Source organism: Orbicella faveolata, unplaced genomic scaffold (assembly GCF_042242905.1).
Source record: "Orbicella faveolata isolate gen_17 unplaced genomic scaffold, um_ofav_v1 contig_25, whole genome shotgun sequence".
Classification (NCBI taxonomy): Eukaryota; Metazoa; Cnidaria; class Anthozoa; order Scleractinia; family Merulinidae; genus Orbicella; species Orbicella faveolata.
This window is the reverse complement of record NW_028301553.1, coordinates 14,837,682-14,859,001: the sequence shown is the minus strand read 5'-3', so window position 1 is coordinate 14,859,001 and position 21,320 is coordinate 14,837,682. Positions and strand designations below refer to the sequence as shown.

The 21,320-nt window shown below is 37.9% G+C and overlaps 1 protein-coding gene and 1 pseudogene across 2 annotated transcripts; one reads left to right on the top strand and one right to left on the bottom strand.

Annotated features, from left to right (window-relative positions):
• Window positions 1-129: 129 nt before the first annotated feature.
• Window positions 130-4,871, bottom strand: LOC110042050 (26S proteasome non-ATPase regulatory subunit 9-like; annotated as a pseudogene). Its single transcript, XR_016208538.1, has 7 exons — window positions 4,755-4,871; window positions 4,569-4,671; window positions 4,276-4,398; window positions 2,412-2,482; window positions 1,490-1,591; window positions 1,090-1,177; window positions 130-325 (listed from the first exon to the last, which is right to left on the bottom strand). The product of XR_016208538.1 is annotated as a 26S proteasome non-ATPase regulatory subunit 9-like (transcript).
• A 30-nt stretch (window positions 4,872-4,901) lies between these two features.
• LOC110041997 (intraflagellar transport protein 57 homolog) lies at window positions 4,902-20,164 on the top strand. Its single transcript, XM_089293956.1, has 15 exons — window positions 4,902-5,191; window positions 5,865-5,973; window positions 12,577-12,630; window positions 13,624-13,677; window positions 14,119-14,183; window positions 14,310-14,400; window positions 14,921-14,998; window positions 15,806-15,928; window positions 16,543-16,614; window positions 16,871-16,951; window positions 17,320-17,370; window positions 17,606-17,668; window positions 17,766-17,832; window positions 18,449-18,525; window positions 19,186-20,164. Exons 1-15 carry the CDS (start codon window positions 5,031-5,033, stop codon window positions 19,294-19,296), a joined length of 1,257 nt encoding a protein of 418 aa, XP_089150082.1. The 5' UTR covers window positions 4,902-5,030; the 3' UTR covers window positions 19,297-20,164.
• Window positions 20,165-21,320: the final 1,156 nt, after the last annotated feature.

The window sequence follows — 21,320 nt, the reverse complement described above, 5'->3', positions numbered from 1 at the left end:
TCTTTCCAAAAAAACAACTACCAGTAAACTCAAACAGACCCTGTCTTTGTCATGGATAGTGCATTTGGTGTGCCCAAATGGTTTCCAGTTGCGAGATGAGCCAAGTTATTTACCTCTGGGAACACCATACACCCTGAACAGGGATTAGAACTATAATTCTAATTGCCCTAAATGATAATCTTGCTAAAGAGGTTTACACAGCTTGATTTAAAATGTCTGTAAACTTTGTCTTGACTGCAGACAGAGGAGGGAGGTTTCTTTGTTGATGCTGCTTTTTCAGCAAATGATGGTCAAAGATGCCTATTTCACAGGAACAATGTGGCAGCTGTAGACAAAGTAGAGTAATCAAGAATGTTTAGCACTGGATGACACTGTAACAGACTATTCATTTCAGAAGTGACCATACTAGTAGAATTAAGTCCTCTCTCCTAAGCAGATTCCCTTGGGAACTGGAAAAAGTGTCTGTTAGTAATATATGGCTGTTCACTTGCAAGAATTATTTGCATTTAAGTGGACACCAAAGAAAAATAGGGTGGATGTCTGCCTACGGGAGAGTTAATCAGTGGGTGTTATCTGGGATACAGTATACTGTATTCAGTACAGTCAGTGATTGAAAACAGAAGCAAGAAGGACAGTAGACCATGATGAACGTGGCCATAACATGACTTTACAAATGTTATGTCGGACTGTTGTTGATGTCAAACAAACGGACAGCTTGCTTTCCCGTTAACAAATGTAGATTTGACAAAAACTGATCCCACTTTTCTGTTTCTCTGTTTAAGGTCATATTTTTGTCAATTTATTGCCAAGAGTTAATTGTTAAATACATGGGGCATCTGCTTAGGAGAGAGTAAATAAAAGAAAAATCCAATTTTCATTTCAAAAGTGTCCGTGTCTGCTTACGAGAGAGTGTTCATTTACGGGGATGTGCAAATACAGAGTTTGACTGGAAGGTAAAATGGGAATTGAAAAAAGTGTCGGTAAATAGAGCTGTCCGCTTATGAGAGTGTCTGTTAGTAGAGAGTTGCCTGTAACATACTGGTAATTTACATTTCAAATGAAAATACCAACAGGAGTCTGGATTCTTACCCAAGAAGCCCTCGTCCACCCACGTGTTTGGGGTAAGGGATAAGGTTTGCGTTCTCTGTTGTCTTTCAACTGTAACACTCATTGGGGTCTGTAGAAGAGATTATCACATGCAAACTGGTAAGCTAAAATATGAGCCAAAATTAACTGATGAACACTTTACCCCCATTTCCCCCATCCTCCCCCACCCCTCTCCAAGAACTCTTAACTCTCAAAAAAGTAAAGAGTACTGCTTGTCTAGTTGACTATTGCAAATATTCAACACTGGAAAACCATGTGAAACAAAACAAACAATGCTGTACAGTTGGTGAATACTATTCAGCCTTATCATTAGACATGTTTGGACTGGTAAAAATAATCTAATAATTGAGAAATTAAATTTTTAATTAATTATTATCATTACCCCCTTGCTGTGCTGTACAACAGAAGCAATATCCTGAAGGCTGTTGAAGTTCTCACCACTGATGGAGCCAAATTTTATGATGAGATCCCCAACTTTTAAACCCTATAATTGAATCATGAAGAAGTATGACTGTGGAAAGGTTAATTCATTGTAATCTATGCATATTGCAGAGGGGAGGTTGCCTTGTGGTTAGTGTGCTCGCCTCCAGATTGAGTGGTCCAGATTCAAGTCCTGGTCGGGGACATTGTGTTGTGTTCTTGGGCAAGACAGTTTACTCACAGTGCCTCTCTCCATGCAGGTGTTTAAACGAGTACCAGCAAATTTAATGCTGGGGGTAACCAGCATACCATCCAGGGGGGAGTAGAAATACTCCTAGTTCCTACAAGTCACTGAAACCGGAGATAAGCGCCAGCCCAATGGGCCATTTTGCTTGTATGCAGATTTAACTTAATCTGTCCATATTCTTTGCACATAGCAGGCTGGGTGAGACCCTGACCCCACCTTAGCCTTAGTCACTAGCCAGGTGTGGCATGTGCCACACTTATTGGCTCATCCCTTTTAGTTTACATGTTATCACCAGGTGTAGCATGCACTACAATTGTTGGCTCATCCATTACTCGTAGGGTGTGCTGCTGCCACCCCCCTTTACCTTCACTTTACAGGGTGTATTGCTTCCACCCTATTTATCCCAGGGAGCACCCAACAACCTTAGTCCCATTTACTGCCAAATGTTTTGTGTGGTTTCCTTGTGTATTTATTTAACAAGCGACAAATGGTTGTTAACCTAATATGTCCATATTGTGATAAATATGGGTGTGTGGTAAAATAATCTTACTTCAAGACAACAACAATTTCATGTGCTGTTAATCCCTGATTACATTGAAATGCCCCTTAATGGAAACAATTAAACATTGTTTCTTACTGCTTGTGATGACGGTGACCCTTCAGCAACTGAATCAACTCGAAGAAAAGCTTCCAGCTTTGTTGAAATATCTGGAAACCACAAACATGTGAGTGTATTACAAACAAGAATATTATGGATTTTGTTTGGCCAACATAGAGTGATGAAACAGAAACTACTTGTTAGTGTGTAATATTGTCTACTAATTAGTATTAGTGCGTAGTATACAAAAACATATTAGAAAAAGATTAGAAAACAAAAGAATTACTAACTATACCCAGATAGTAGGAACTAATATGAAGTTGTGGCATGTACAATTCCAGTAGTAAAACCACTCTACTAATATCACTATGCTAGTGGTTCCTAAACTCCATTTGATCTGTGATTTGTAGAATTTTAATGATTGACATGGCAATTGGTCCTTTAAAAAATACACATCCTACAGAATTTTAGAGAAATTTCCTAGTCTTGCCATCTCTACTTGATTTTAGAGTTTTAGGGTTTAGGGTTATTTTAATTTTTTAACCCACGATTTTAATACGAGGAACAGCGGGACCACCATTGCTCTGCTGAAAGTGAAACTTGACTTTGCTCAAAAAAGTTTTTACTTTTTAGGCGCTTCAGCTTTTAATTCTTTACCTTTAAAAATCAAGCAAATTAGCAGTAGGGTACTATTTAGGGAGTCTTTAGATCAATTTTATGTATAGTGTAGTTAATAATGTAACGGGCTGAAATAAAGGACAGATCCTTCACGTAAATACACAGGTGTCTTTTTAATTCTCTTCTCAATTCTCCGACTCAGACCTCTCCCGGAGATCCTATTACAACAGCGTGGTGATTTTGCAACGACAAATAATGTCACGTATTCGTTCATCACAATAATTTACAAAGTCATTCTTAACTTATTTTAGTTTCTATTGTTATATTATGTTATTTAGACAGGACCCCTTTGATAACAGTGCTCTTGCACTGAAGGGCTATCCTGTATAAATATTCGTTGTTATTATTATTATTATTATTATTATTATTATTATTATTATTATTATTATTATTATTATTATTATTAGTCTTGACTTTTTGAGCAAGTTAACAAAGTCTCACAGAAAAGATATTAGTCTTACCATAATTTATGTGAGGGAATTGGGCATATTTAAGAAAAAAGTTTACTGAATTTATTTCTTTGAAATATCAAACACTGTGGCTACATGTCCGACAGCTGGGCAGGTTTTTTAAAATACTCTGTGTCCGGCCGTGAGACTTTTATAAATTAAAGCAATGTAAAAAGAACTTTATGACAGGCAACCCCAAGAGGAATCAAACCTGGGTCGCTGGTATGGCAAGCGATACCCATGACCACTGCACCATGGCAACCAGCCAGCAGTGCTCAGAATTTTTTAAATATTTATAGAGTTACCCTTAGCATTATTGAAAGCTAACCATAAACAGGCTAACCCAAGTGCTATTCAGGCTAACCAGAGTGATTTTTAGGCTAACCAGAGTGCTATTTAAACATTTTGACTGCCAATTATTTTATAATAGTCTATGTTACAAATCCTGGTGTAGGGTGCCGGCTCACCAAATTTCACACTACAGTGGAAATAGTGAAGTATTCAGCCATATAAACAAGGATTTGATATTATTAAATGAATTTTTAAAAAATAATTTTGACTGCCGGACATGGAGTATTTTGAAAACCCTGTCCGGCTGCTGGACAAATTAGAGACGCAGCGAATATCAAAACTGACTTTTGTACCTTTTTTCAAATTGGCATTTTGGAGAAAATACCGATTAACCCACAAGTAATGCTCTTTACCTACTTTGAACAATAACAATGTTTGAACATCCAGAGACTTAATCGATTACTAAACCACCTTCGCAGCTTTACCTGCCATTTCTTTATCCTCCTGGTTTTCCTTTGCATTATTTTTCTGTTCTCGTGCTCTGGCATGCACCTCATGAATGCCTTCCTCTATTTCCTTCATTAACGCCTTATGGTCATTTTGAAGACCTGATTTAACATTCGAAAGGATGTAGGACAGCATAAGAATGAGTCAGCAAATTAAGCCCACGCGCAAATTGTTATCACCATGAGCCAAATACTATTAAAAAAATTCGCCTCCTCTTGCCTTCAAAAAATATAACACCATGAAATTTGAAACAGAATATTATCTTTCTTACATATAATTCGATTTCTTGCAACACGAACCGCGTAAACATCGATATCTGAGCGGGGATAATTCTCATCGTCGATCAACTTTCCATGCATCCCGACTCCTTTTTGCTGAAAAAAAATAAAGTTTTAAAGTTATTTCTATAGTCATTTATCTGAATCTAAATATCTAGTTGCTCGTAGATAGAGCTTACAGATTCAAGAACGTCTTGAAACTCCTTGATTTCCTGTTCAATTGCATCTTTCTTTGCCATCAAATCTTTCACTTTTTGCATTGAAACGTCCGCCATCTTGAAAATGAAGGTCAGTTAGTGTGCATGCGGGCTCAAAAAATATGTCATCATGAAAGCGAGGCTGATTTCTTCGAGACGAAAAATAACATGGTAACTTCTGTACATGATGTATTTTCGTGAGTAAAAACATATCGTTTTGGGCATCTTTTGGGGTAGCTGACACTCTGTTTTGAAAGAATGGAAGGTGAAGTTCGCCGTGGAGCCGATGCAGCGGCTGATAATGCCTCTCAGGGTTACATGTTGACAGTAGGAGTTATGGAAGAAGTACTCGAGAAACTAAAATTGCTTGACTACGAGACGGACTTCTGTAAGCAGATGGGTTTTAGACCTCTATCAAGGTTTGAATTTGTTTCATATGTCCACTTTAGATTTTTTTAGCCAAAGTCAACATAAGATCATATTAAAATCGACGGTTTTTATTTACTTAGCTATGTGGCAACAAAATATGGAAGAGATCTTTTAAGTGTGGCTACTAACTGAGAAAAATATTGATCTCTTATCGATTTGTATTTCTTGATGCAAAAGAAGTACCATTTTCGTTGTTCATTTTCTAGTCTGATATCCACCATAAAGCTCTGGAAGTAAAAGGAGGCTTTAAGTCTTGAGCTCAAAACATTAATTCTCCTTACTAAGGATGCATTGTACGATGTGATCTGCTGGACTCCAGATCAAGCAATCTGACTTTGAGTCGTGGCTGGGGGCTCTGTGTTGTGTTGTGAAAAGTATGGACAAGGCACTACCCTCACAGTGTTCCTCTTCACACAAATATATAAATGAGTGCCGGACGTAACTAGTCATATCTTTTCACTGATTACAATAAAATAAGAAAAGCTGAGCTAAAGTTACACATAGACCACAGGTATACTCTGCTAATCTAAAGTTAATAACATTATTGTTATTAATATTATTATTATTAGTAGTATTAGTATTATTATTAGTATTATTATTAATATTATATCCTTTTATGTGTCAGATATTACTTTTATTATACCTGTTTTAATTTGTCACCAGGCACTACTTTGCTTTCGCAACCAATCCTGGAGAGCAGTTTTTTACTTTTACTTCTTTAGCTGCATGGCTGCTCACGTGTTGTGGCAAGAACTTTGAACAGCCACAAGAGGTATGTGATGGTATGAGTGAAAACTAGCAGTTTGACGGTAGAGACTTTTTAAAGTAGTTTATCTCCAACATTACCCTCTTTTCTCCTACAGACTTAGATTTTAACCCTAAAATGCCATTTGGACCAATATGTGCATACACTATGTGCCACACCATTTTCACTGAAAATGGGTGTCTAATACTAAAAAAAAGAAAAGTTTAAATGCCATAAGCTTTTTCGCTCAAATTATAGGCACGTACACATTTTCTGAAAGGTCAGAAAAGTGTCTCTTCATGTGGTTAATTTTGCCGTGGTTGATGTAATTTGATATTCATATGACATCACAGCAATGGGAAATAAGCAGTCTCTCAAAAACCCTCCTATGAATCTCAAGTGCCAATAAATGTTGTTTCCAGTACATCATATAGGTACCTGGGGGACAAAAATCATGACATACTGAGTACATCATATATAGGCACTTAAGAGTCCCTGTCCATAAAAATGGAAAATAACTCGGCAAGGGTCGAAAATTCGATTTCGCTCATATTTTCATGGCAGATAGGCTGGGGCATGACAAAAACTACTGGATAGTTTTTTTGGCAAAACATCCTTTTATTTCAAAGAAATATGCAAATTACCAAATTCCATTAAAATCATCATTTGACGCACCATTTTATTAAGCAAGTTTGAGAGCCTCGCATGCAAAACCACATCATTCTTCCCTCTTTAAAACACTCAAATATTTTTGTGCAATGTTTAAATGTGTACTGGGTTGATATTAGGGAATGTTGCGTTGTCTCTTTGGGCGCAAAATAATTAAATTTCGAAGACATGTATTTTATTCATGTAAAAGTACTTCGTGAATATAATTAATTTTCACCATGTGCAAAACCTTCAAATGGATTAAGCTTCTGGTGGTTGGATCGCAGAAGGATGGTCTACAGATTCCTGTAAAAATTTCTTTGGGCAAATGATTGTGAGCGACGCGAGAGCTTTTCAAAGTACGTTAAAAATGCAAATATCTGACCATCCGTCGTCAAATTTCAATTTACGGGTTGGATGTACATTTTAGCATGCGCCACATGACTTGACCTATGTTAAGTTGAAATAGACACAAAGCTGATAATTTCGAAATGTTCTAACCTTACTTGCTGTAAAAGGCAGGTCCAAAACCGATTTGACGTGTTTCTCTCACCATTTGTCGCACATAAAGTAGAAGTTTGCTTTTGTTTACATAACGTCCGATGTACATCGCCAACTGTCAACTTATTTAATGGTCGAATACCATGAATCTGTGACCCTCTTTCGACACATATAATCACCACTGCATCTAAGTCAAAAACGACTAAGTCATTTGTAGATAGTTGCTTGCTTCGCACTACACCAAAATATTACGTTTGATCATCATGGTTTGATGGCTTGAATCCTTGCTTGCCGCGGTTCCTTGTTCGTCACGCAATGCTGTCATCCCATTTTAGGGGGTAGGGGTAGGACAATTTCTATCCTAATACGTAAGGCTCCGTAAGGCTTGGAACCACTAGGAGCACACAATCGCGTTGAGTAGGAAGAGATTAAATTAAGAAATGAAAATAATGAATAACCATTACCCCTGTAGTTATCTTTTACTCGACCACCGCTACCTGCATGCCCTGCGTAATGCTGTAACACTAAACTCATACCTAGGTCTTTTCGCGCTGTGCAATTATTTTTGGTTTACATGCAATACAGTGGGCTACCCTCGGGGAAATGGGTGGTGACGACTTAATGGGGCTAGCCGCTTAAATAGAGATTGGTGTACCTTGAACATTTAATTTTTCACTATCGGGTTATGAATTTCTTGGTGAACATGGAGTCAATTCAAGACAATCATGATAGGCGTGTGTTTGAATTATAACTTGTCATGCACCTTCAATTTCAGACTCTTTTCCGCCATCGCCCTTTCCAAAACAAAGTTTTTAAATTTTGGGTAGCCGCTTAATAGGGGTAAAGACAATAATGAAACCCTTATCGGAACGACCGAATGGTGGCCGCGGAGATAACCGGTCAATAGGTGTTTTATTTACAATATTTTACTGACAATAATTTTGGACTGTACTGACAACAGTCCTCTATTTTCTGCTACAAACACACCAATGCCTCACCGCTAAGCAAACAAAATACGTCAAAATGGCATGGCCAGGGCTATTTTACTCACGTAATTACTGATTAAATTTAGTCTGTTTTTCTCACGAATTAGACATGTTGTGATTTCCTATTTTTATTTCAGCTAGTTCTTGCTTCATTGATCTATAATTTGTTTATGGTGATTTTTTTTTAAATTCTAGTGAGTACAGGCACTAGCTTTATCAGCTGTTGTCTGAAACAAACGTGATTTGGACCGAGGTCACGTACACTATAGAATACGATTATATAAATATACACATATTATTATATATGAACAAACAGATGAACTATGATTAAATTGTTTCACTTACCCTGAAAGCGCTCTATACAAAATAGATTCAAATGTGCAGCATATGCCGTGACAGCATTGCGTGACGAACAAATAACGGCTGTAAGATTGTGCTGCACCGACACACTTATCAGCAATGGTCAGCAATCGATCAAACGTAATATTTTGGCGCACTGCAAAGCAAGCAACTATCTACAAATGATTCAGCCGTTTTTGACTTAGATGCAGTGATGTTCATATGCGCAGAAAGATGGTCACCGATTCATGGTATTCGACCATTAAATAAGTTGACAGTTGGCGATGTACATCGGACGTTATGTAAACAAAAGCAAACTTCTGCTTTATGTGCGACAAATGGTGAGAGAAACATGTCAAATCGGTTTTGGACCTGCCATTTACAGCAAATGAGGTTAGAACATTTCGAAATTATCAGCTCTGTGTCTATTCCAACTTAACATAGGTCAAGTCATGTGGCGCATGCTAAAATGTACGTCCAACCCGTAAATTGAAATTTGACGACGGATGGTCAGATATTTGCATTTTTAACGTACTTTGAAAAGCTCTCGCGTCGCTCACAATCATTTGCCCAAAGAAATTTTTACAGGAATCTGTAGACCATCCTTCTGCGATCCAACCACCAGAAGCTTAATCCATTTGAAGGTTTTGCACATGGTGAAAATTAATTATATTCACGAAGTACTTTTACATGAATAAAATACATGTCTTCGAAATTTAATTATTTTGCGCCCAAAGAGACAACGCAACATTCCCTAATATCAACCCAGTACACATTTAAACATTGTACAAAAATATTTGAGTGTTTTAAAGAGGGAAGAATGATGTGGTTTTGCATGCGAGGCTCTCAAACTTGCTTAATAAAATGGTGCGTCAAATGACGATTTTAACAGAATTTGGTAATTTGCATATTTCTTTGAAATTAAAGGATGTTTTGCCAAAAAAACTATCCAGTGAAGTGAAGTGAAGTGAAAGACTTTATTTAATGAGGGTGACCCGTGACAGTAACTTAAGTTACTGATAAACTTGGGGTCCTCAGCTTAAAATAATTAGAATGCTAGAAATATATTATTTACAATAAAATGCTAAAATACGATATTATTTACAATAAAATACTTAATTAAGTTACTATTAAAAATGGTTACAAATAATAAACTGGACTTACAATTTCAAACATACTATGAATAATAAGAGTTAAAAAATCCCATTAGTTTTCTGAGAGTTAAGAATAGTATTACATAATTTAGCCTTAAACGATTTAACGGACTTCTCTGTTTTTAAAGACCGGGGTAAACTGTTCCAATATTTAATAGTTCTGACGGCGAAAGTGCGTCCTCCCTCAGAGGCATTTCTGTGAGAGGGGCATAATAAATTTAAATTACAATTTCTAGTACTTCTCGAATGGACGTCAGAGTTTTTCCTTAAAGATGTGTTCATGTATTCAGGTAAAGTTCTGTTTATCCTTTTGTAGGCCAGTGCACATCGATTTATATAAGCTTCTTTGTAAAAGGGGATCCAGTTTAGCTTATTAAATAAAGTGACAGTTCGACTAGTACGTTGTGCTGCAAGAATAATACGCGTAGCCCGTTTTTGCATACGGAGAACTCTCTTGAGTGCCTCTTTGTTACACGATGTCCATACTGTGCTTGCATACATGAAGAGTGGTTTGATTACTGCGTTGTAGTAGATCAATTTTTGATTCTTTTTCAAGTAGCAGCTTATATGGCGTAGAAGACCAATTCGTTTTGAAAGTTTGTTACATAGTTCGTCAACATGTGCTTCGTAAGTTAGGTTCTCGTCGATTATCACTCCAAGAAGTTTATGGCTACCAACTTGTTCAATTTCTGCATTTTGCATCCTAGCTTCAAATTTTCCTGCGTCATGGGTTATACGTCTGCGCAGACGCTTTCCCGTAGCCAACAACGCTTTGGTTTTCTTGGTATTTATAAACATTTTGTTTTCACTAGCCCATTTCTCAACTTCTGTCAAGTCCTTTGTTAATGATTTGTTTAGTGCAGGAATAGCTTTCCAGTCTGAGCTTAAAGACAAGGTGGTATCGTCTGCATAGATATCCATAGTTGACTTGTGAACGTTTAGAGGCATGTCATTGACAAACAGGAGGAAGAGCACCGGTCCCAATATTGATCCTTGGGGAACGCCCTGTCTGATAGTCAGCTGTTCAGATGTGGTTTTCCCTAATGTAATAAATTGCTTTCTCTGAGACAGGTACGATTGAAACCAGGCAACAGATGGAGGGCTTGCACCGTAAATAGACAGCTTTTTTAGAAGAAGTTCATGATTTATAACATGAAAAGCTTTACGAAAATCTATAAATACCAGACCGGTCACTTCGTCATTGTCCATGTTTTTCAGGATGTGATCCGTAAGTCTGATTAGAGCTGTTTCTGTAGAGTGACCTGACCTGAAGGCTGATTGATACTCATATAACATGTTGTTGTCATGTAAAAACTTAAGAAGACAGCTGGCTACGTGTTTTTCGATAATCTTCGAAAAGACAGGTAAAACTGATATCGGGCGGTAATTTATTGTTGATATCGTTTCGTGCGCCACCCTTGTGCAATGGTGTAACTTTTGCTACTTTCCAACGGTCTGGAAAACTGTTTGTCGATATTGAAAGGTTCAGCAATTTGCATAATGGACTTGCAAATGTTGGTGCAATAATTTTGAGTACACGAATACTTATGCCATCATGCCCAGAGGCCTTGTTACAAGCGATTTTCCCTGTGGTGTCAATGATCTGCTTAGGCGTTATTGGAGGGATGTTGAAAGCCACATTATTATTCAATTGCGAAGAGACAAAATTTTTCAGCTTGGTGTCATCAAACTCTACACCAGCGTCGTTTTCCTTGCCAATTTGATCTAGGATGTTTACGAAGTACTGATTAAGCTCATTTGCAATGGAAGCTTCGTCACTAATGATGTTGTTTCCTGTGTTTAATTCATCGATGCGAACTGGAGGTTTACTAGTCCCACTTAATGTTTTGAGTGCTTGCCAAACTCCTTTTGGATTTCCTTTGTTTTCGTCGATTTTCTTGCGGAAGAAACTTCTCTTTGTTTTTTTGATGAGACTTGTAGTTTTACCCTTTGCATGCGTATAGCATTCCCAGTCTGCAGGCAGATTTGAAATTCGCGCCGTTTTCAACAGCTTGTCTCTTGTTTTCATAGACGACAAGATCTCTTTAGTCATCCAAGCAGGCTGGTTCGGTTTCTTGACGCGTTTAGATTTTAGTGGAATGTGCCTGTCCAAAACGTCATTTAGCATTGTTTCCATTGTAATCAAAACATCGTTTAAATCATCAAAAACAAAGGCAATGTCCCATGGGGCACATTGTAGATCATGTAATAGTTCATTTGTATTCAGATTTTTGAAGTCACTATATTCTATGGTACTGTGGGTTTGATCTCTTTGCTTTTTGGAGTATTTACGTCTAATAAAAACTGGCAAGTGGTCTGAAAGACCAATATCTGGTACAGAGATTTCAGTAACAAAACCAGGATGCGTTGTGTAGACATGGTCGAGACAAGTTGAGCTCACGGGACGTGTAACTTTGTGCACGAGTTGGCTTAAATTTAGGCTTTTTAATGCCTTCGCTAATCGATGATGTTTGTAGACATATGTATCCAAGAAGTTTATATTAAAGTCTCCAAACACATACATTTCTTGGTTTCTTAAATAAGCTGTTTCAATGTTAAGCTCCAGTTTGGCATCCGTGTCCGCCGTTGAAGAAGGCGGGTGATAAACAGCTCCTGTGAGTATCGGTTTTGACACATGGAAGCTGTGGAAGTCTTGGCAACTAGTTTTTGTCATGCCCTAGCCTATCTGCCATAAGAATATGAGCGAAATCAAATTTTCGACCCTTGCCATGAAATTAAGAATTTGTCTGATTTTTACAGGCAGGCACTCTTAAGGGGTTAAAGTCTGAAAATGAAACATATGTGAATTTTCTTTAATGTTGTTTACTTTTCACTATTTTAGAAAATTATGACATTTTGAATGTCTTTTACGTCAGTTGCACTACTGCCGGGGAGTGAAAGAGTTTTGCATTACTGTTTCAGCTGCTAGAAGTTGATTCTTAAAAATAATGCACTGATGACTGGATTGTGGAGATAACTGTAGTCTGATTCTTCCTTTATAGTATGATGATCCTAACGCTACTGTGTCAAGCATTCTGGATGAGATGAAGAAACTGGTAAGAACGAGAAGAATGATCAGTTAAATAGTCACTAACTGTATAAATTATACCTCTATAAGACAAGTAGCACAGTCGAACCTCTTCACAGTGGTCACCGTTGCAATTGGGGTCAGAGGAAAGTTGCCATAGTAGAGAGGTGGCCATAATGGGGAGGTAGGGGTGTAATATGACACCTGCATTTTTTGGGGGGGGATGCAATCTTTTGTTGCAGTTTTAAAAAAGCTTCTTTTAGCATATAAATACCTAAAGCAATCAAAATATATTAAGAATGTACCAACAATATGTCGTACAGATCAAGTTTGGTGACCTTTTACAATAAGAATGTCACAGTGGTTTAATTTGTACACACCACTCGTCAGTCGTTGATTAACTGACAATTGTTGAGAGGTGAGTTTGGCAGTTGGGATGCACTTTAGTAGCCTTTGTCATTGAGGAGAGGTGGTCATTGTTAAGAGGTTTAATTAAGAGGCAATGTACATGCTGTCTGCCATGACCACAAAAAGTGGCTTTTGTTTAGAGGTGGCCATTAGTGGAGGCTTAACTGCAGTAACAACTAATACACTAGGTTGTGAGCAGTCTCTCAGTTGCTCTAAAATCTGTGTGGAAGAATGCAAAACACTAAGTAAACTAGCAGAGGTGAGTGCAGTGAAGCTGTGAGTAGCGAGTACACTGCTGCTTGTCTTTGCTTGTGTGCTCTGAACTTTTTGTTCTTCCCCACAGATTTTAGAGCAAAAGAGAGACTGCTTCCAGTCTACTAATACACAATAATTATATACTCAAACAAGACAAAGGTACATAACTAAAGTTATATAACAAAATGCTTCTTGTTTCTCATAAGAGGCCACCAAAAGCCATCAGTAGTAGTCAGATTAGAAATGTGAGCATCATTGACTAGCTAGTACATTTGATTAACTTACTATACAGTAACAATAAATATTTGCATTTAATTATGATTTTGTTTAATATGTAATTTTTTTGGTTTTACTCCAGGGAGTACCGGCAGATTTCCCTCCAGGAAAGTTGAAAACAGGTTCAGGAGAACAGGTGTCACTGATTGTCGAATAAAGTATGATAAGGAGTGCAGGCTAAATCTGGGATCTGAAGCATTCTACCAGATTGCCTTCAATCTGAATATGAAAAATTGAATCATTTCAAATTAAGTAATAACAACTTACCAGTAACCCATGCTTCACTTTAGAGTGGTTTTCAACTGAGTGTCAAAAGTAATGACAGGCAGCTACTTTGGTTTTGGTTTTGGTTTAACTGCGGTTTAAGATTAGGTGGGTAGTCTAATCGGTAAGTTAACTGGTTTAGTTTTGGTTTATGGCACTCAACTGAAAACTGCTCTATTCTTGCAACATGCCCTTCTATTATTATGTAATTATTTGGAATTAGCATCTCAGAGGTTGCTTATGTTACTTTCATTCTGACCTGTAACTTACCAGTAATTTATGACATTACATTTTAATATTTCAATTTCTTTAGATTTGTTATGTGATCGATAAACTTGCTGATGAGGCTCTGAAAACCAGAAAATTTGCCTGGCAAAAGTAAGCGTCTGCAGAATCCATTCTTTGTGAAAGTTGTTTTGTTCAATTTACTAGACTAAGTAAATATCTCTATCAGTTAAAAAAAAAGATATTAATAACAAAGTTGCCTTTTGGTTGAAATCTAAGGCCGCAACATGCGCAAGAAGACTTTGAAGAGGAAACCATGGAAGATGATGAGGCTGAATTGACATTGAACAAAGTAGAGGAAGAAATGATGGTCAGTACTGTCATCACGATCAGAATTTTGATTCTCCTGAATTGATTGCTGTATGTGTCTTTATTTTTCACTGAGAAAATTATTTCATTGTGATTGGCTGAGAGCTGGCCAATTTATCGTTAATTTTCAGTGTGCACTGTAGTGCAGATGAAATGTAGCCATGTGTTTTTGTGATTTTCCCAGTCATACAATAAATGAGTAATCGTATGAAGGCTTGAACAATTAAGGGTTTACACTGGTGTGATATTTGAAAATTCTTTCAAGTTACAAATTGCACTGGCCTGAAGGCTTGAGCAATTTTACTTGTACTTACTTACTTGAACTTGCATTCATGTACAATTACCTAAGATATTCATTTTACTGTTAGTTCTGAGATAAGTGTTCATTACGACAATGCTCACTAATGAGAATTTTTATGTTTTTTTTGGTTCTTGTTCCATCCCTATTTTACTGTACAATAGTTTGATTGTTGAAGATGTTATTTACTGTTTGCTCATTACATGTATTTACTCCTCTTCAGGATGAGGTGGAAGAAGAAATTGAAGAAGATGACAGTTACCTTGATCTGGCAGGAATGAAGCAACAGTCCCAGATGAATGTAATAGTTTTTTTTTTTGTTTACACCATTGCTTTTCTAGTTAAAGGCTAATTTTGGCTGTTAGCTTGTGAAGGAACAAAGGCGTCAGTCAACTATCAGACACCAAACTATTGTCACTTTATTTTGAACCAGAACTTGACACAAGACAAACACTAGTTGCACACTATACTGTACTCTGAATTTCAGTTGCTCTACAGTGCAATTCAACTTCATTCAAAGCTGTTTTCCACCTGTTTTGACTGCTGGGGGATATTTGTCAGTTGCTAGCAGATTGTGGAGACCTTATGTACCTGGGGGGCGGGGAATACTCCCTTCTTTGGGCTATATAGGTACATGTGCAGCCTTAAAGGGTATGTTTTTTGCTGTTTTGGTCAGACCTAGGGTACTGATTTTTGATTTTAGCCAGTTTGGTCTCAAATTGGCTATGGTTTTTGCACTCTGGCCTTCAATTTGCATAACTATGTTTTTCAGAAGAAGCTACTTTTTTCATCATTGATAAGGGAATAGGGAACTAATTATATGGCAGATCTGAAGCAGGGTATTGATTTAAGGATCAGATCTTAAATAGGGTATCAAATTTGTGGTTAGGTAATAAATAGGGTAGGGAAAATTACAGATTTTAGTCTTTAAAAGGGTAAGGGTTTTGTGAAGTAGGCCGCACCGCCCCACCCAATTTTTCTGGGAGTAGCCCCACCCCAGAATTATGTGCCACTTGGCATAAAATAGATAGGTGAAGGAGGTCTAGGAGTGAGGTTATTATAAGGTATTTGTCACTGGATTGATCATTGATCGTTGTTTTGCCTTTAGGAAATGGTTGATTCATCCAAACCTGATTCTGTAATGGAATCAACTACTGATGCAGGTGAATGGAAACTTGAAGTTGAAAGAGTTCTGCCTTTGTTAAAGGTCCACATAAGAACTGATAACAAGGTAAATATCTTCAAAATACCTTTAGAAATAATCAAGCGAAATGATTGAATTTCTTCTGATCCTTTTAATCCATCTTTGAAAAGTTTCAAGTGATGTTTGAGCATCCAAGTAAATCTGGAAGACAAGTGTACCTTTTCAGTGTAAGGAAGCATTTGGGTTGCAGTTTAAAACCTCGCAGACTAAGTTGAGGACATCATTAGGTGCTGCTGATGGTTTTAGATGTGTTTCAAGATCAGCAAAAGCTGAGTGCTGTTTGACAGGTGTTTAAGAGTTTGGCTATGCTGTTTGACCACTTCCATCAAGGCAACATTTCCTTTGCCCTCAGACTTGTTCTTCAGGGGTTTCATCAAGGTCCGGGAACCAGACAAATTGACCGGCTGTGAGGTCAGTTTTGCCTGCCATGTTCGACCATTTAGAGGAAAGTTTTTCTTCTAAAGAGCTTCTGTCAGCTCAAAATGTTTTGCCTGCCTGTGAAAAACTAGTTTGCCCCCTGCTGAAAAGGTTAGTGAAACCCCTGGTTATTGCCAGTAATACACCATTAGGTTTGTCTGGCAGTGTTAGTGTGTCTACTGTAGTGTAGGATAAGTTGATTGACAAACACTGTATACTTGTAGGACTGGAGGACCCATTACGAGCAAATGCAACAGCATAGTGAAGGAATCAAGTCATCTTTAACAGAAACAAGGGTAAGTTATGTAATTACATGTAACAAGACATTTGAAATCACTCTTCTACAATATACATGAGCATGCTCATGAATGCTTTCCATTTCACTTTTTACCATAGTCCCCTTGTGGGTAATGGGCCAGTCATGAATGCTTTACCAATGGCTTAAGTGTTCCATGCCCCCATTAGGTCATTCATGCAATGCTGATTCAGCACAATCTGGTGACGTTCAGCCCTGGTTGGGTTACAATGCTTAGTTTTGTTTGTACTTTTCAGGGCCATCTTGACAAACTTCACCATGAGATCAGCAGAACACTGGAGAAAATATCCAGTCGAGAAAAGTACATTAATAACCAGGTATTATGAACAAAGTGTTATTAACCATTGATCTTCAGATACTTTTTCTTTTTAAACCCTATGATCGGCCATCCTTTTTTCAGTTGCACGTCCAACGCGAAAGTCTGAGAGATGTTATAACTTAATTTCAGATTAAGTTCTCTTCATTTTGCGTACCATGCAAAATTCTGATGAAACTCTTTTCAATGAGACAAGTACATGTAGAAGTTTGATTGACATGTTTGAAACCTTAAATGTGCAGATAAATCTAGTGATGATGAAATTATTGTTAGTAATATGAGTGTAGCCATGGATACTTTTGACAAGGCATTCTCTCTTGCGAAGTGGAGAGTTTGATCTGTTTCCTACTTTGCTGCTTTCTTTAACAGCTTGAACATTTGCTGCAAGAATTTCGAAGTTTACAGGACAATTTGGCTGAGGTATGATGCTTTTATTTTCTTTGAACGTATTTGATGGTGATGGAATATACTTTTTTCATGTTCACTCCCACCCCAGCCCACCCCTGTTTTAAAAAGCTCAAAGAAAAATCTGATAATAATCTGTGGAAATCCTTGCATTCTTGGCATTGTTATTATACTGTTTCTCTGTCAATACCCTTGTCCCTGATACAACAGAAACATTAAGTTTTAGTGTTGTATTTGATTTTCTCAACAGACAAAAGAGCGCTACAAACAAGGATCAGGGGGAGTTACTGAGCTTACAAAGTCATTATCTCAGGTTTGTTTGGTTTGAATGGATTTGAGTAACAAGCAAGCTCTATAAGTTATGACAGTGTAGAAAAAGGCTAAAGGTACCGACATGATTTCATTCACAGATCACAGAAGAACTAGAATCTGTCAAAGCTCAGATGGATGAGCGAGGCACTAACATGACTGATGCAGGTAAGATTTTGTGAAACAGGTGCAGTTTCCAAATAACCACAGCTTAAGGCCACAGGAAAGGGAGGTACGGTGGCCTCATGGTTAGCGCACTCTACTCTGGATCGAGGGGTCTGGGTTCAAGCCCTGGCCAGAGACATTGAGTTGTGTTCTTGGGCAAGACACTTAACTGTCAAAGTGCCTCTCTCCTCCCAGGTGTATAAATGAGTACTGCTGAATTTGATGTTGGGATTAACCCTGTGATGGAAGTCCTGGCATCCTATCCAGCAGGGGAGTAGAGATACTCCTAGTTGTTTCATGCTACAGAAGCCAGGATAATCGCTGGCCTGATGGGTCACTTGGCTTGTATGCAGACTTTACCTTGCCTTTACCTAGAGTAACAGAAAAGCACTTCACCAGGACTCAAAAGCTTGTGAAATTGGTTTATAGTAGGAATAGCCAATTCATGACAACAGTTTAATATATCATTGCCCAGCAAAACACATGCCCTTTCCATGAAGCTAAATCTAAATTCATCTTATATCATCAATTCTTTGTCATGCTGTAAGGCTATAGGAGTATAGAAAATCATGAACTAAATGAAAGAAAATTTTCAGTCATCTTACTTGTCTTGATGTAGGCCCTTTAGTCAGAATAAAACAAGCTTTGACAAGACTTAAACAGGAGGTCCAGCAAATGGAAGTCCGTATTGGAGTGGTATGTTTAGTGCTTTTTATATTACATAGTTCAACCTTGTCCCCAGGCTCTCTCTTCTTCCTGACCCCTGGAGATTGAAAGAAGAGTGAACCTGGGAATGAGAGTCACATAGCTTTAAACTTTGTTTAGGGATGTAACAGCTGCACCCTGTATGTCATTTTGTTTTGTTTTTAATATGGTTTGATTAAAGAGAGTGAGTTACAGCCGAGGACATATTTCATGCAGCTGTAAATCCACATCACTTCTGCTGGGTGATGACCTAAATACTGACTGCCTGTATCAGCAGTTCAGCCTTGAGAGGCTTAAGAGAGTGATAAAGGGGTGATCACTTACCATAGAGAATTTCAATGGTTTGAAAAACTGACCTGGAAATTTCAGCCTAGTCAAACAGTCTTACAAAGCCCCAAAAAGCCAAATAAACAAACTTAATTTCACCAAGGCGGAAAAAAGAACTTGGGCCTACAAAGCAAAATCGCATGTTATTAATCACATAAAATGGCAGCTGCAAGGAGAAACATTTTCAGCCCAAGCTGAAATTTGTGATGTAATGACAAGTTTCTAGCTCACCTACTAGGCTGAGCTGAGAGTCAGCATTGCTGCCTTGCAAGCAACGAACAATACATGTTTATTATTATCATTGTTTTTTGTTGTTTATTGTAGGTGGAGCATTCTCTCCTTGTTGCAAAAATCCGAGATCGGAGCGCTATAAGAGAGGACATGCATGCCCCAGTCTCAGATGCGACCACATTTGGAGATTTTAAACCATTTTAAACTTGACGACATGTAAAAAAGTATTGTTATCTGCCAACAGAAATGTCATAACTAATGTTAACTTACATTAGTTTGTTTAACAGCTTTCGTTTTCATTTGATGGATTGCTTTTGCATGTCAGGTCATTTGGGGAACATTTAAACACAAAATTGGGACTGAAAAGTAAAACTTAACCAGCATGTTAACCCGAAACCCAAAAGTCTGGTATTTATTGAAGAGAGTTTGAATTATCATTAACAGTAAATTGAGAGTCTTGAAATGAAGCTCGCTTGTTGAGGAAAGTTGAGCTGTGACCAGGCATTAGCATCGTCCAAATTGTTGGAAAAAACTAAATTAATGCATGACAAATGTCAGCCATGCTGTTCATCTTCACTACCGTAAGTTATTGACAATATAGTTACTGGTACATTGTTTGTAGATTATTGTCTTGACACGCAAGAGGAAACAGGAGGTTTGGTTAAATTCTGTTGAACGGAAAATGAATATTTTTCATGCTTATTATCAATCTGAAGCCTCTGGAGCAATGTGAATGTAGCATGACGATCTTGTTGCCATGGGTACACCATGAGCCTTAGCAACATGGCTGCCAAAAGTGGCAGCTTGAGCAATTTTCAGATTCCAGCAGACAAACCTGCTTCCTAAAATAACCAAAGTAATTTGCAGTGCGTGGTGCTTTTAACAACTTTCGTGTAAATTATTCAACATGTAAATTATCCTCATTTGTTTTCGTACGTTTTTGGAAAAATTAGATATATGAATTTTAATATTGAACGGTTTTCCCATTTCTTTGTATGTTGTGATTTTCCTGAAGTTCCATGCTCATTGTCAGGTCTAAACATGGCAATAAAATGTGAAATATTCCAAGTGATCAATGAATTTGTTTTGTATTAAAAAAAGTCCATTTGATTGACAAGAAAGGTGTTTCAAAAAAGCCTTAGCTGCCAGTCCAAATGCTATCAACAGCAAGTTATGTTTTCCCTTAGCACATACACAGATTCATGAAGGGGGGTCCGGAGACGTACTCCCAGAAAAAATGGGTGGAGGTGTGGGGCCCACTTCCCCAAAGCTTTACCTTATATAAGACCAAAATTTGCGATTTTCCAATACCTTATGTAAGACCTGACCCGTTATTGAATTCCGTGTTTCAGACCTGCCTTATACGTTTAAATGCTAGGTAGGATAGCTCCTTAAAAGCACCTAATTCAAGACTAGAGCTCAGAAAACCTGTCCTCATTTGAGACCAAAATGGCCAAAATCGATACGCTATTTCTGACGAAAACGGCTAATAAACCATACCCTTTGAGGCCGCACATACCTATATAGCCCATATAAGGAAGTACCCAGCCAGCGGAGGGGAACCTTCATCCTACAGAGGGTTGGGTTGTCTAGTTCCTGTACGGCTTTCTCCCAGGCCTTCGCAGTCTATTGATATTTCGTATCCCAGACGAACGGCCCGGAGTACACGTTTCGCCTCGGACCACGTGACCCGAAACGAATGACCGCGGCGAAATATTGAGGCCTAGGAACTAGTTTACCCAAATGATACGAAATGCTGCCGAAGGGATCGTCGGTAACAGTAACAAACTGGTTTATTTAACTTCTCGGATTACAGCACTCAGCAGCGCTAAACTTCATTACATTTCTCATTGCTCTCTTATGGACAAAAGTCACGCTCTTATACAAGCACACCCGGAATTTCCAGAAACTTATCTAAAGAATAGCCCTTTTCACGGTTACCTTTGCTCATTTACATTACAATAAAACCTAGCATGTATGTGACGGAATTTCGGGCTATTTTGTAGTTTTAGCCCGAAATTGCCTTGCATCCACGTTGGATTACATTGTAATGTAAATGAGAAAAATTAACCGTGAAAAGGGCTATTAAATAGCGTTGTTGCAAGGTTTCTAAATTTGAACATTACAGGAGAAATAGAACATTCCAGAAGGTTTTAGGTCACGGCTGAATAACTTCCAGTTCGAGATTTTCAATAACGACAACAAGCCGTAATTTTTGCGAAGGATTG

What these genes read in the sequence shown, in the direction of transcription:
- LOC110041997 (XM_089293956.1), top strand. Translation starts at nt 5,031, where the DNA reads ATGGAAGGTGAAGTTCGCCGTGGAGCCGATGCAGCGGCTGATAATGCC. An exon ending in TGGATGAGATGAAGAAACTG is followed by an intron (nt 12,631 to 13,623) that starts GTAAGAACGAGA and finishes GTTTTACTCCAG; the next exon opens with GGAGTACCGGCAGATTTCCC. An exon ending in CACTAACATGACTGATGCAG is followed by an intron (nt 17,833 to 18,448) that starts GTAAGATTTTGT and finishes GTCTTGATGTAG; the next exon opens with GCCCTTTAGTCAGAATAAAA.